This window comes from Lethenteron reissneri, chromosome 6 (assembly GCF_015708825.2).
Source record: "Lethenteron reissneri isolate LAM-NWPU_2019-01 chromosome 6, ASM1570882v1, whole genome shotgun sequence".
In the NCBI taxonomy this organism is placed as follows: domain Eukaryota; kingdom Metazoa; phylum Chordata; class Hyperoartia; order Petromyzontiformes; family Petromyzontidae; genus Lethenteron; species Lethenteron reissneri.
The window spans coordinates 4390328-4403504 of NC_083784.1; the positions used below are offsets into that span (position 1 = coordinate 4390328).

The 13177-nt window shown below is 46.3% G+C and overlaps 1 protein-coding gene across 5 annotated transcripts in view; it reads right to left on the minus strand.

Moving 5' to 3' along the window:
- Nucleotides 1–998: 998 nt before the first annotated feature.
- Nucleotides 999–13177, minus strand: part of C6H11orf65 (chromosome 6 C11orf65 homolog) — a 30662-nt gene continuing 18483 nt past the window's right edge. The window contains exons 6-11 of one of the 5 annotated variants that reach the window (XM_061570482.1): nt 12190–12243; nt 9666–9938; nt 5957–6105; nt 5031–5150; nt 3958–4013; nt 999–3822 (exon numbers count right to left, since the gene is read on the minus strand). In XM_061570482.1, coding sequence (XP_061426466.1) covers nt 3764–3822; nt 3958–4013; nt 5031–5150; nt 5957–6105; nt 9666–9938; nt 12190–12243 — 711 coding nt within the window. In that variant the 3' untranslated portion in view covers nt 999–3763. The remainder of the gene's footprint in view (nt 3823–3957; nt 4014–5030; nt 5151–5956; nt 6106–9665; nt 9939–12189; nt 12244–13177) is intronic. The other 4 variants (XM_061570465.1, XM_061570489.1, XM_061570456.1 and 1 more) reach the window with 4 other exon arrangements.

Sequence of the window (13177 nt, forward strand, 5' to 3'; positions counted from 1 at the left end):
CCGAAACGTCGCCGATTATATATTTTATTTTACAGCAGTGTTATTGACGAATGTTTGCTGTTTTTGTGCGTGTCACTGCTGGATGAGGGCCTTATCACCCCGTTCAGTGCGTGTGGGTTATATGGGCCACACTTCACTACGCCAGTCAGTGCGGTTTGGTGAATTAAGGACCACAGCGAAACTTTTTTGGGGCCTATTTAGTATGCGGTGCTCATCTGTTTACACCCATGAGCCAGTGGTGGAATTTACACGTTTCCATTCGGGGGGGGGGGGGGGGGTCGAATCTATCCATAGGACAACCACTTTTGACTTACCTACAACGTAGTAATATATATTTTATAGATGATGCGCTAAGTCAAACACATAAGAGGCCGTCCATAAATGTCACGCGGTTTTGGACGATTTTTGAACCCCCCCCCTCGTCACAAAAAGTCAGACCCCCCCTCAAATATGACGTCACAAAGCTCTGCCCCCCCCCTCAAAAAAATAAAACATGCTTCAAATCGGTTTAAACTATTGTCATTGTAGTGCGTAATTAATGTGCCGCTGCACTATTGTAGAATAAAACATTAAAAAGTATATTGAATTAAGTAGAACGTGTTTATATTTAATTAAAGTTGCGCATTTTGATGTGACGTCACATTTATCAAACCCCCCTCCCCTCGTCACACATCGTCACAAATGTCTGACCCCCCCCCCCCCCACCTAGGTGCGTGACGTCATTTATGGACGGCCCCGAACCAGGATTTGAATCGCAACCGATGGAGGACGGCTCGCGCTACCGCTGAACCACGTGACCCGTCAAAGTTCCCCACGAGCGGAGCAATCGAGTTTGCTGTACCGCCCTCTGCTGTCCACCACGTGCTATATATAAAACACTTGAACCAGTAAATAATATAACTGAAATTACATTTTGTATTAAAGCTTCAAATGTAGAATACCTTATACACACGGTTTTGCAATAAGGTCTTAAGGGAGAACAAACTAAAATTTGCAAAATAAATTTGCAAATTATTGATACATTAAGATGTGCAGCCCTCTCATCTTCAATCCACTGCTGGATGAGGGCCGTATTGCTGGGTTATTTGATCATACTTCGCGCTGGTCAGTGCGGGTTGGAGAATTGACCTGGGTATTAAGCCTTAGTGCAATTGATTTAGCGAGGTTATCCTCTACTGCCAACCACGTATCCCCACAGCATGGGGTAGTTCTAAATAAATAGGGGCCCACGTTTATAATAATAATACATTCAATGCATTTTCTCCAGTAAATATCAATGCAATGATGTTCGCGGTCTAGAAAATGGAGGGGGGCGGGCGCTGACACCCCCTGTAGCATCTTAACACCTATTACGCATGGTAGTTAGCCCATCCAACTACCGTACAAGTACTATAATCCAGGCTCTGTTAGCTGTCTTTGAGATCTGACGGGATCGTCCGCATTCCGGCCGAGTGGTGATTTCAAAACACAGCCACGTCCAGTGTTCACTTGATGATGCCAGCATGTGCATGTGTGTCCCCTGACTGCACACTTGGGCCACGAGTACACATTGATCTGAAAGAATAACAGCTTAATAATATGCAGTGGATTCAATGCTAAGCTTTTGCAGGGGCTTGTAATCCAATTGCGGTTTTCGGGGTTGGGCTGCGTGTCGTCCCGGCTGTATCTTTCACGATTTCACCACACTACTGAAGATGCTCACAACCTAATTATGGAACGCCAACAGTGTGGATGTCTCCCTCGCTTTATGCGGGTTCAGTTTGTCCGATTTCGCGTATATACGGTTAACCTATTCTAACCAAAATTCGCGATATGCGGATTGAATTCGCTCCTCTGCGGTCGGACGTGAGACAACATTGTGCACTGTGAGTCCATGCTTTGCCATTTCGCTTTTGGGCGCCCTTGTTATGGAACACACTACCCGCACAAAGCGAGGGAAACCTGTACTAAACTAAAGATGGTCATACAAAAACAAATCCTTCATTCAAATTGTTTCCCACTGCTATTCAGGATTATATTAAATACACCGTTGCACTAAACAGGCTCAAAGAAAATGACAGCAACACTGCGCACGAATAAAATACATTGCAACTTCGTAAGATAAATTTGATGAAATTTACATTTGAACAAGCAAATATGAACGCTCGCTTTGAAATGTAATTCTGTACACAAGTTGCCTTCAATAACGTAATTCACCATCGTATTTACATTTGCATGCATAGTCGTGTCTACACTCCCTGCCGCCGTTTGAACGGAACGGTCACATTTGCATTCCCCCTTAAGCAACGACGATCGACTTCTTTGTTATTATTAACGCTGCCTTAGAACAGATAAAATATACACTGCACACGGCTAATGTTATGTGGAACTGTCTTTAACATTAGCCTCATACTGTGTATATGTTATCCTTGGGGAAGAGACAAAGGGCAGTTGTATTGACTGGCAATTGGAGATGAATTTGTTTAATTTCGTTTACCTCCCATCTACATTCCAATTATTCTGTTAGGGTCACGTCATGAGACCTACGACATTTAGATTCATAACTCTCGCGGGCAGCAGCAGTGTGTCAGAGAAAGGCCCTAGAGCAGTGGTGCGCCACCTGTGGCGCATGGGCCCTATGCGTGCCGTGGAGCCCCTCCTCGTGGTGGTCTCGGTATGTCTCTAGGGTCAAGCGTGGGGTCACGATTGGTGCACAAGCGCTGTTATCATGCTTGCCGCCCACAGAGGTGAAGCAGGCCCGCTCACGCGGCCCACCGACACGTCTGGGTTGCCCGTCACTGCCCTAGACTATGAAGTGACATACATACTTCTAAGATTTTGATTTAAAGCTTTCGTGACTGCAGGGATTCATATTCTTGGTTTTTTCGGTAAAGTCACGTAGAAGGGAAATAAAATAATAAAAATATAAAACAATAAAAATTCTCACGACGTTTCGACTGCAATACAAGCAATCGTCATCAGGTGTGAAATTCACAGCAAGAAAATTTGAAAAAAGTGGCGGTTTTTCCTACCGAAAGAACCAAGAATATACTTCTAAGAGTCAATTTCATTGCTTATCTATAATTAGCGCCACGTTATTTATACGGCCTAGAAAAGAGTGAATGTTGGTATAGGCCACACTAAGTTATTCAACCAAGCTTAACATGGATGAGTTGGTTTTCTGTGTGCATTCATTGGTGACTGGGCTGATACCGTCAACTTTACTACACATGACGACGTAGTTGAAATCATGAGCAAATGAAACCTGGATTCGAAACGGGTCCCAGGAAAGCTGCCTGGGGATTCTTGGACAGGAAGCTCGATCGCTGAGTGTGCAGAGGGGATATAGAGTGAGTTGAGAGGGGCGAGATCGGAGCGTGCGTGGAGGGAAGTAGAGTGAGATGAAAGGGGAAAGGTATGTGTGTGAAGGAGAGTAGAGTGAGATGAAAGGGGAGAGATAGGTGAGTGTGTGAAGGGAGTAGAGTGAGATGAAAGTGGAGAGGTAGGTGAGTGTGTGAAGGGAGTAGAGTGAGATGAAAGTGGAGAGGTGAGTGTGTGAAGGGAGTAGAGTGAGATGAAAGGGGAGAGGTCGGTGAGTGTGTGAAGGAGAGTAGAGTGAGATAAAAGGGGAGAGGTAGGTGAGTGTGTGAATGAGAGTAGAGTGAGATGAAAGGGGAGTTCAGTACGAGAAGGAAGAGGTAGGCAGGGACCAAGTCAATGTGTCGGATCTTGAAGACCGTGAGTGTGATCTTGATATTGATTAGAGATTGGACTCAGAACCAGCTCAGTTTTGGAACACATTTGCGACATCTTTGGGGTCGTCCCAGCCCACGCACTGGAAACCTGCGGCACACACACATGAACACGCGCACACACACGCATTGACGTTTCCGCTTGTGATGCAGCACCATTAACGTGGAATAATTAAAGACGACTTAAATAGTAATGACCGTCACTGAAGGTTAGCAGGGGACTTGCCATAAAGCCTGTCTGACGTGTTGGTAGTCCCAAGCTCTTTCCAGCCGTTGATGTACCTTGAGGAAAAGCGAATGCATTATTCAAAATAAACAGCAGAATGGAATTAATATTTCCTCTCATTATCCCCCAATTGTATCCCCACCGTGCTATCGGCGCCGGGTCGTCACGTGACGAACATCCCATTCGTATCTCTCGCGGAGCAGTGCAATCCTTAGCATGAGAGAACGGTGCACAGAAGCCAATATCACAGAGCAAACTCTGAGATCCCTTGTTTGACTTGCATCACACTGGGATTTTTGCACACAGCGTTGTAATACGGTGATTTTTTTTTTTCTGGAAGATTTGCCGGTTTATCCAGGATGTTTCTGTTGCGCGTCGTCGCTTTAAGATGTTCTCTGTTCATATTTTGTTTGTTGCGGTTGCACCCGACTCAAGAGCCGCATGGCTCACAGGGCTATACCAAATAAATTAAACTTGAAACTTGAAAGCTTGAAAAGTGCCACTCTTATTCTTGGTTCAGTGAAGTCACGTAGAAGGGAAGTAATAAAATAATAAAAAATAAAACAATAAAATTCTCACGACGTTTCGATTGCAATACAAGCAATCATCATTATTTCCCTTCTACGTGACTTTACCGAAAGAACCAAGAATATGAATCCCTGCTGTCACGAAAGCTTTAAATCGAAAAGCGCCACTCTGGTCCAAATACTGCAGAGGGCAGCACTTTCCCACCTGCTTTGTATGATACCACCAACTCGCTGCACTTGAGAACCTAGTTTAATCACAACGTTTATGTTTCACATGAGTCTAAGGTTCTGTGAGTACTGTATATGGATATCCATGAGTCAATGGGTCTCTGTCAGGCTCTGGGTCACAGTGAGTTCTTACATATTCTTAGGTTTTTTCGGTAAAGTCACGTAGGTAAAAAAATGAAATCAAAATTAGTCAAATACAATAATATAAAATAATATAATATGCATCTCTCTGTCACTCATTGGTGACCGGGCTGAGACCATCAACTCACGAATGCAAATAAATGACGGAAATTCAAACGTAAAACCATCGAAACGTACTCTTCAAAGTCGAGCGCCTTGGTCCATGTCAGTAAATCCTCGAGCTCCGAGTCCACAGGTGGTCCAGGCGCCGTTCCTTCTGATCCACAGCTCCCAGGGGCATGCTGCCCTCCCTCGTACCTGTGGTGATGTCACCACACGCGAAAAGGGCGTTACTGTTGTGAACACGCACGCGCACACACGTTAATGCGGAGCAGCATTAGACAGTAGCGTGTCGCGATTGTGTGTCAATGTGTAGGTTTGAATGCGCTCGTATGAACGTGTGTGTACAGGTGCTCCCTTACAGCACTTGCCTCAAAAGTCTGTTCAGGTTACACGGGTGATTTTTTGTCTTGTGTGTAGATGGAAGTGGTACTGTGGTGGTTAAACAAACCCAGCAAACCCGAGTTTGTATTCCTGCTCTCGGCTACTCTCCATTAATAACACCTGAACCAGTGCTGGGGCTCCCCTAGGTGGACTCGACCTTAAATGAGTACCCTGGTGCAGTGTGTAAACATGAGCATTGGGGTGACAACGACGGCTGGGCACGGTGCGGTGCTGGCCACCCACCCACCCCCTCGTGCACCGTGCCGACCTCCATAGCTGCCATTTACTGACGGGACTTGCTCCGACAGCCGACAGCCTGTTAGAGGCTATGGCAGGGGAGGCGGGGGGATCTTCTTAGTCTTTTTAAAGCCTCTGCGTGCGACGCTTCTCACAGCAGAGGTCGCAAACGGGTTTTGATTCCTTACCCGTACCCGGCCGCACCAGGGTCGCAAATGGGTACCCGTTCCCTACCCGTACCCTACCCGAAATGAGTGACAAACGGTTACTCACCAGTGACTCACGACCTACCCTTACCCGTACCCGGCCGCACCAGGGTCGCAAACGGCCGGGTATCGGGTAGGGTACGGGTATCGGGTACCCGGTTGCGACCTCTGACTCACAGTTTGCGCAGCCACTGGATCTGCCTGCGTCGGCGCCGCGAGCTCGAGTCGTGGCTGCGTTGGCGCCGGCTCGGGGAGAACGGAGCCGCGGGGGGCATCTTGCCGCCAGCCTCCCCGCAGGGCTGCGCTGCCAACGGGCGGCCCACCAGCTGGGGAGGGCGAGCACACGGTGGGCACATGGCAGAACATGTCAAGTGCGGTGGGCAGCCCGGAGCAAACAGAGACAACGGGATCACCTGTGTGGACTGCACAGGTTGTTGGGGAAAGTGCTTTTAGCCATATAGATTTCAAGCTTTCGTGACTGCAAGGATTCATATTCTTAGGTTTTTTTCGGTAAAGTCACATAGGTAAAAATTTTAAGTTAATAAAAGTAAAATAAAATAAAAATCACGACGTTTCGGAGGCAACACAAGCTTCCGTCTACCTGAAGACGAAAGCTTGCGTTGCCTCCGAAACGTCGTGATTTTTATTACATTTTTTATTTTACTTTTATTAATTTTAATTTTTTACCTACGTGACTTTACCGAAAAAACCTAAGAATATTTTGCCATATACACACACATATATGGCTAAATACAAAGATCACTCGTATAGCCTACAAAGATTGTTGGGGCAAGTGCTTTTAGACATGTAGATACAGATATAACTATATAGACAAAGATTCCCCGTATAGACGACAAAGAATGTTGGGACAAGTGCTGTTAGTCGTATATACGGTTTATCCCCCAATGTGTTCGCATATTTTAAAAGTGAAAGCGACCAAACTTCCCAATGCAGGATCCTCGTGAAAAGGGATTCAGTGACACTTTCCTACATAAACAAATGACTTATAAATATGAATCAACGCATTGTTCCATGCCCAATACATGCAGACACATTTGCATATATATAGCGAAAATCACAAAAGAGGTGTGCATTTGGAATTACACTGGGAGACGGCAAGAAGAACACATGAATTTGATTATCCAAGGGATGTCTATTATTCAGGAGTACATTTTAAAAGAGGTCATCAGAAATCATTTTAAATCTAATTCTCCATCAGTCCCCATGGCGTCAACAAGCGCAGTCTCTAATTCGCATCATCCGCTCTGTCTGCTGGCCTTTACGTACTGTGAAGAAGGGCCATTGGCCGAAACGTCGCCGATTCTAGTTGTTTTTTTCCTGTTAAGGCCACGCAGTGTTATTGATTAATGTGTTGGGGTTTTTTTTATTAGAAAAAATACGTTAAGGACATCATAAATTTCGATTTAAACCTTTCGTGACTGCAGGGATTCATATTCTTGGTTCTTTCGGTAAAGTCACGTAGAAGGGAAATAATAAAAGAATAAAAATAAAACATAATATAATAAAATTCTCACGACGTTTTTTTTTCTTCACCTGAGGACGGCTGCTTGCGTTGTGGCCGAAACGTCGTGAGAATTGTATTATATTTTATTTGTATTATTTTATTATTTCCCTTCTACGTGACTTTACCGAAAGAACCAAGAATAAGGACATCATATTCAGATGCACAGCCACATTTGTGCGATTGTGGCCACGCAACCCAAAACTATTGACCGTATAGTGAACCCGCTGTGGTCTACACTTCTTTGCTGAAGCCCTCTCGTCATGGCCAGCAGCAGACTTCGATATTGGTATTCTTAGGTTTTTTTCGGTAAAGTCACGTAGGTAAAAATTTGTAATAAATAAAAATAAAATAAAAATCACGACGTCTCGGAGGCAACACAAGCTTGGGTGATTTTTATTTTATTTTTTATTAATTTTACATTTTTTACCTACGTGACTTTACCGATAAAACCTAAGAATATGAATCCTTGCAGTCACGAAAGCTTCAGATCTAGAATTCGATATTGGTATTGAGTTCCTGAACTCATGATGGCTGCTGCTGCCATCATGAGCGCAAGAACAGCATCGTACTTATGGTGTAAAAAAAAGTAAGTGGGCTTGGGCAAGGCACATCGCTGCAAGAGCTGTTGGTCGGTGGTCGAGACTAACGATGGAATGGCAGTCAGAGGAGGGAAACGCGCCCGAGAAGACGCCACCCGTGAAAATGGCAGCGTGGAATTTGGCTCGCGTGCCGGCGCTAGCCAGAGCATTATACCAGTGGAAAACCGTCGTGTGAAAGACCCACGACTTAAAAACTATTTTTTTTTTCACCAGATTTTCCAGTTAAGCTCTATAGCTCTTTTTTCAGAAGCGACCTGGCTACAAATGATAGTTCAACAAAGTGGCTTATCACGTGGAAATTTAGATCAGCCAAATACTCTGAATGCATGTTTCTAAATGTGGAGGGAAAAACCGGAGGGACCCGGAGAAAAAAAAACACATGACCACAAGGAGAACATGCAAACTCCAAATATACAGGTGTCAGGGCTCGGGATCGAACCCACGACCTCCTGTATACCAGACGAGGTAATTAACATCTCGCCACCACGACGAGATGTTGAGGGCCTTCATCCACCAGTGGATAGATCGTGGCTGATGACGATGGTGCGACTCGTGGCACGAGTCCGCTGCGAGGCAATGTAAATGTAACGTTGGGAGCTGCCCGGCTGCGAGCGCTTTAACGCTGTGGTTTTGGCACACGGTGGCGGAGGCAGTGCACGCTTATTCTCATCAGGCCCCCATGGCGTAAACAAGTACAGTCTCCAACTCTTTTTCTTGGTTCTTTCGGTAAAGTCACGTAGAAGGGAAATAATAAAAGGATAAAAATAAAACGTAATAAAATACAATTCTCACGACGTTTCAGCCACAATGCAAGCAGCCGTCCTCAGGTGAAGAACAGGTCTGTCGGATAGACAGCGTCTGAATGGCTCATTCAGACGCTGTCTTTCCGACAGCCTGCGTTGTGGCCGAAACGTTGTGAGAATTGTATTTTATTATGTTTTATTTTTATCATTTTATTATTTCCCTTCTACGTGACTTTACCGAAAGAACCAAGAAGATGAATCCCTGCAGTCACGAAAGCTTTAAATCGAAATTTTATCTCCAACTCTTATCACCCACTCCATAACGATCAATTATCATAATTTACTTATTTATCCAGGAAAGCCATGCTGAGTCCTAGGACTATCTTTCAGGAGTATCATGCATTGTTTTTTTTTTAAGATATTGTCTCGCCAGTGGGAGAAAACCGGAGCGCCTGGAGCAAACCCACGTGAGCGAGGTGGGAAACACTCTACCCCCATACAAACTGAACAGGTGGTGTCCACATGTTTTCTGTACTCGCCTTCTGGCGCGCCAGGGTACGTCTCCTCGACGCTCAAGGGAAGGGAATTTCACAACGTGTCTGTGTGGGTGCGCAATCCACAAACCCTCACTGTTGCCTCCACAGTGCTGGCTTACAGGCCAAGTGCGCCACCACATCAGACATAGAGTGACCAGGGTCTGCCAATATTTTTGAGATGGACAGAAGGAGAGAGGCCACACAGTAAAGGGGGTGCTTGCGATATTCTTAGGTTTTTTCGGTAAAGTCACGTAGGTAAAAAAAATTAAAATTAATAAAAGTAAAATAAAAAATAAAATAAAAATCACGACGTTTCGGAGGCAACACAAGCTTCCGTCTTCAGGTGGAACCGTCACAGCAGGACTGCTGCATCATACTTTTATTAATTTTTGTTTTACCTACGTGACTTTACCTAAAAAAACCTAAGAATATGAATCCTTGCAGTCACGAAAGCTTCAAATCCAGGGGTGCTTGGCAGTTTACCCTCTCTGACACCAGCCTCCACCCATTGTTCTCCACTCTCTTGTACCACCCGCTGCGACCCGGATCTGGATCCCGGACAGACCGCTCGGTGCCGGGTGTTGCCCACGCTCCAGTCCCGTGAGCTCCGTGGCGTGCGATGCTGTAGCGCGGTGGTGGTCTGGCAGGCAGTGTTTTGACTGCGGCGGTCGCGTACACCTTGGGGCTGTTTGCGCACAGGTCTTGCACGGGGCGGTGCGTGAAGATCTTGTAGTAGATGTTTGGCGGGAAGCGCTCCTGTTTCGCACGGCGTCAACACTACATCTTAACCCTGCGGGCGATTTAATCTCACGAACCATCGCAACATTTAACATACGCACCGTGTGTCCAATTAACACGGTTAATTCACGATGATATAATAATCATATCTCCGCGTCAATCCACCGCTGCATGGATGAGGTCCTCCGCCATGCCGTGTCGGTCGGTCGTGGGGGTCATTTGACCTTACTTCACCATGCCGGTCAACACGGCTTGGTGAAAGTGGCCATGCACTCCAAACTATGGACCATATAGTAAGCCCATAGGCCACGGGTCTGCAACCGAAATAACAAGAAGAGACATTTTTTTCCAATACGATAAAACTCTCAATATTTCAAGAGCCGCAATGCCACGTGATTACGAGACGGTGGTTCCTTAATAAATAACGTCACTAAGCGGTAGTTGAAGTGTCGCACGTGGCTCCGAAGCCATAGGTTACCGGCCCCTGCCATAGACACAGAGATATGTAGAGACTCAGAGATACATAGAGACCCATAGAGATACACTTAAGGGCAAGCTACAGTGCGACTGGCCATGCAACCCAAACCAAGGACCATAACAACTATAGTCTGTGCTCCTTCAACAGAAGCGGGAACAGCACAACTACACAAAAATCTGGCTAGCAGACCTTGACATTGGCATTTAGCCCATGCACACATTGCCATTCGCAAGACTCGAATGATTGGCATGTATTTAAACACGCAGCAGCTCCCTGTAGGTAGGGTTTGGCCTTACAGTGTTAACGTCTGGCCGCACAGATGTTTCGTCTGCGATCGTTGTTACGTAGGTAACGTGAGCAGGCAGGGGTCAATACATAATTAAATGCCTCCAGAACTAATATTCTCAACTAATTAATGGGATCGTGCCATGGCTCGTGTTTCATAAAAATGAAACGCCTGCACTGGGCCAAGCTCGGCCAACTTCAACCGATAATTGGTGCTCGGTGTTTGCGAGAGAGTGGAGGCGCAGCAGTTAGCGAGTCGCGCTGTGATCCCGACGACTTTTAGTTTGATTGGCGGCCGTGACTTAGATCCAAACCTGGTCCTCCACACCCCTCCACCGCACTGCACACTGACCAGCATGGTGAGGTATGGTCAAACCATTACCCACAACTCACATGGCATGCATGGAGAGGTTTCTTCATGCAGCAGTGGACTGACAAAGCGCTGTACTCAACGCTATTATAGTGTGTCTATATATACAGGTTTTATGTGCTTGCGTCTATATGTGCTGGTTGTATCATGTTGATGCACGACCTTGCCATGCGGAACTTGACCATGTACGTTAAACACCTGGTACTGGTAGGAACCCACTGGTTACACCAGCCCACAGGGGATTATTGTGTCCGTCCGTCGTGCAGGGAGGGGCTGGGTGGGGAGGGAGGGGCTGGGTGGGGCTGGGTGGGGAGGGGCTGGGTGGGAAGGGTGGGGCTGGGTGGGGGGTGTGAGGGGTGGGGCTGGGTGGAGAGGGACTGGTCACCCCGTGGTGCCCTTATAAAACTCAACGTTTAACCTACTCACGCCGGCTTGTGCCCGCCCTCACAGTCGGGCATATTTGCGGAATACACCACGCCGCCGTTGACCCTGGCCATTGACCGAGCAACCCAACGTTCCTACCTATTGGATATCCATAAAAATGGATATCCAATACCGTTTAGGTTATGCAAAAGGTAATTAACATACATTATGCATGCCCATTATGCATGTTCATAATGCATGTACATCCTGCCCTTTTTTGGGTGCAAGAAATCACAATACCTGCTGTTGTTTGCTCACAGTTAATCATCATGGACGTATGGTGACTTGTATAGGCATGCAGTTAAACAGTATATTACTTGATAATTCGCTTCCAAGCAGCACTGAGAAGAACATGTACCGTGTAGAGTTGGTTTCTGATTGTTTTGTTAATGTATTTTCGCTGTAACCAGATTTCTGTGATGTAACCAGGTCCCCATAAAAAAAATTAGCATTTATTTCCCAATGGGTTTTATTTGTGCCAAAATAAACCCTGAAAAAAAAAGCTAAAATAAAGACCGTATCTATGTCGGAAAATATATATGTATGTCTGCATGTTTAGTACGTCAATGTATGCACTTATGTCCATTGGCGAACCCTGCGCCAGTCGTGGCAATTCCACATTCCAATGACACTGTCCTGTGTCTCCATAGGAGAACAATATAATCGTGATCTCTTTGTGGGGGTAGTGGTCGCGGGATTGGGGTGGTACTGACCCCTCCAAGGCGGAACCTCACATGTGCTCCCGCAGCTCCATCGAGTAACTCCGCCTGCACACACACACCAAGACAAAGACCCCGTGGAGTCCACATTGGCCAATCTCAATTTTGGAGCTTTCGTGACTGCAGGAATTATGCTTTGGTTCTTTCGGTTAAGTCACGTATAAAGATAAAATAATAAATTAAATAATAGCATACTACGACGTTTCGATTGCAACACAAGCAATCGTCATCAGGTATAAAAGAAATAGCAACAAAAATCTAACCAGAAAACTATAGACAGACACACAAGCAGACAGACATCACACAGACACACAGAGAGAACACGTATCGGCAGAAAGAGAGAGGTCGTATCTGTGACGAGGCCTTAAATATAGAGAGGGGGCGGGGGCGGAGAGAGGGAGGGGGCAGAGAAAAAATTAGCATGTCAATGAGTGGACGACGACGTGGTACGGTACGCAAGCATTGGCCGTTTGGGCAAGTGCTGTTAGCGAGCACCTATAAAGGCCGGCACTGCACACGCGATGGGTCGATGTGCCTAGCGCCACACCCGACCGCCTTCGCCTCCCAGTATTTATGTTTACGGCACCACACCAGGTACTCATTTCAGTCAACCGGGACCAGTTTTAATATCACTCGCCACTGATGTTAGTCGTGGCCGGGAATGTAACTCAGGATGCCGGATTTTTATCGCGGTGCACTAACCACACTTCTGAGTCACTCCTTATCGGTATTAGTGTGGCTATTAAAAGGTCCATCCACAGGACGATGGGGTATCTTTGTGGCCCAGCAGAGGTCACGCGTTACGTCAGTCACAAGGAATGGGGCCGTGCATTGACGGCTAATAAATGTTGCCTGCGCTGTGGCAGGATTCGTCACCGACACGGGATGACAGCCGGCAGTCGAGACTCGCTAATGAGTGGCAGCCCAGGGAGGGAAAGAAAACTCGTCCGAGAGGCCGTCCTCCACAGATGTGGAATAATGT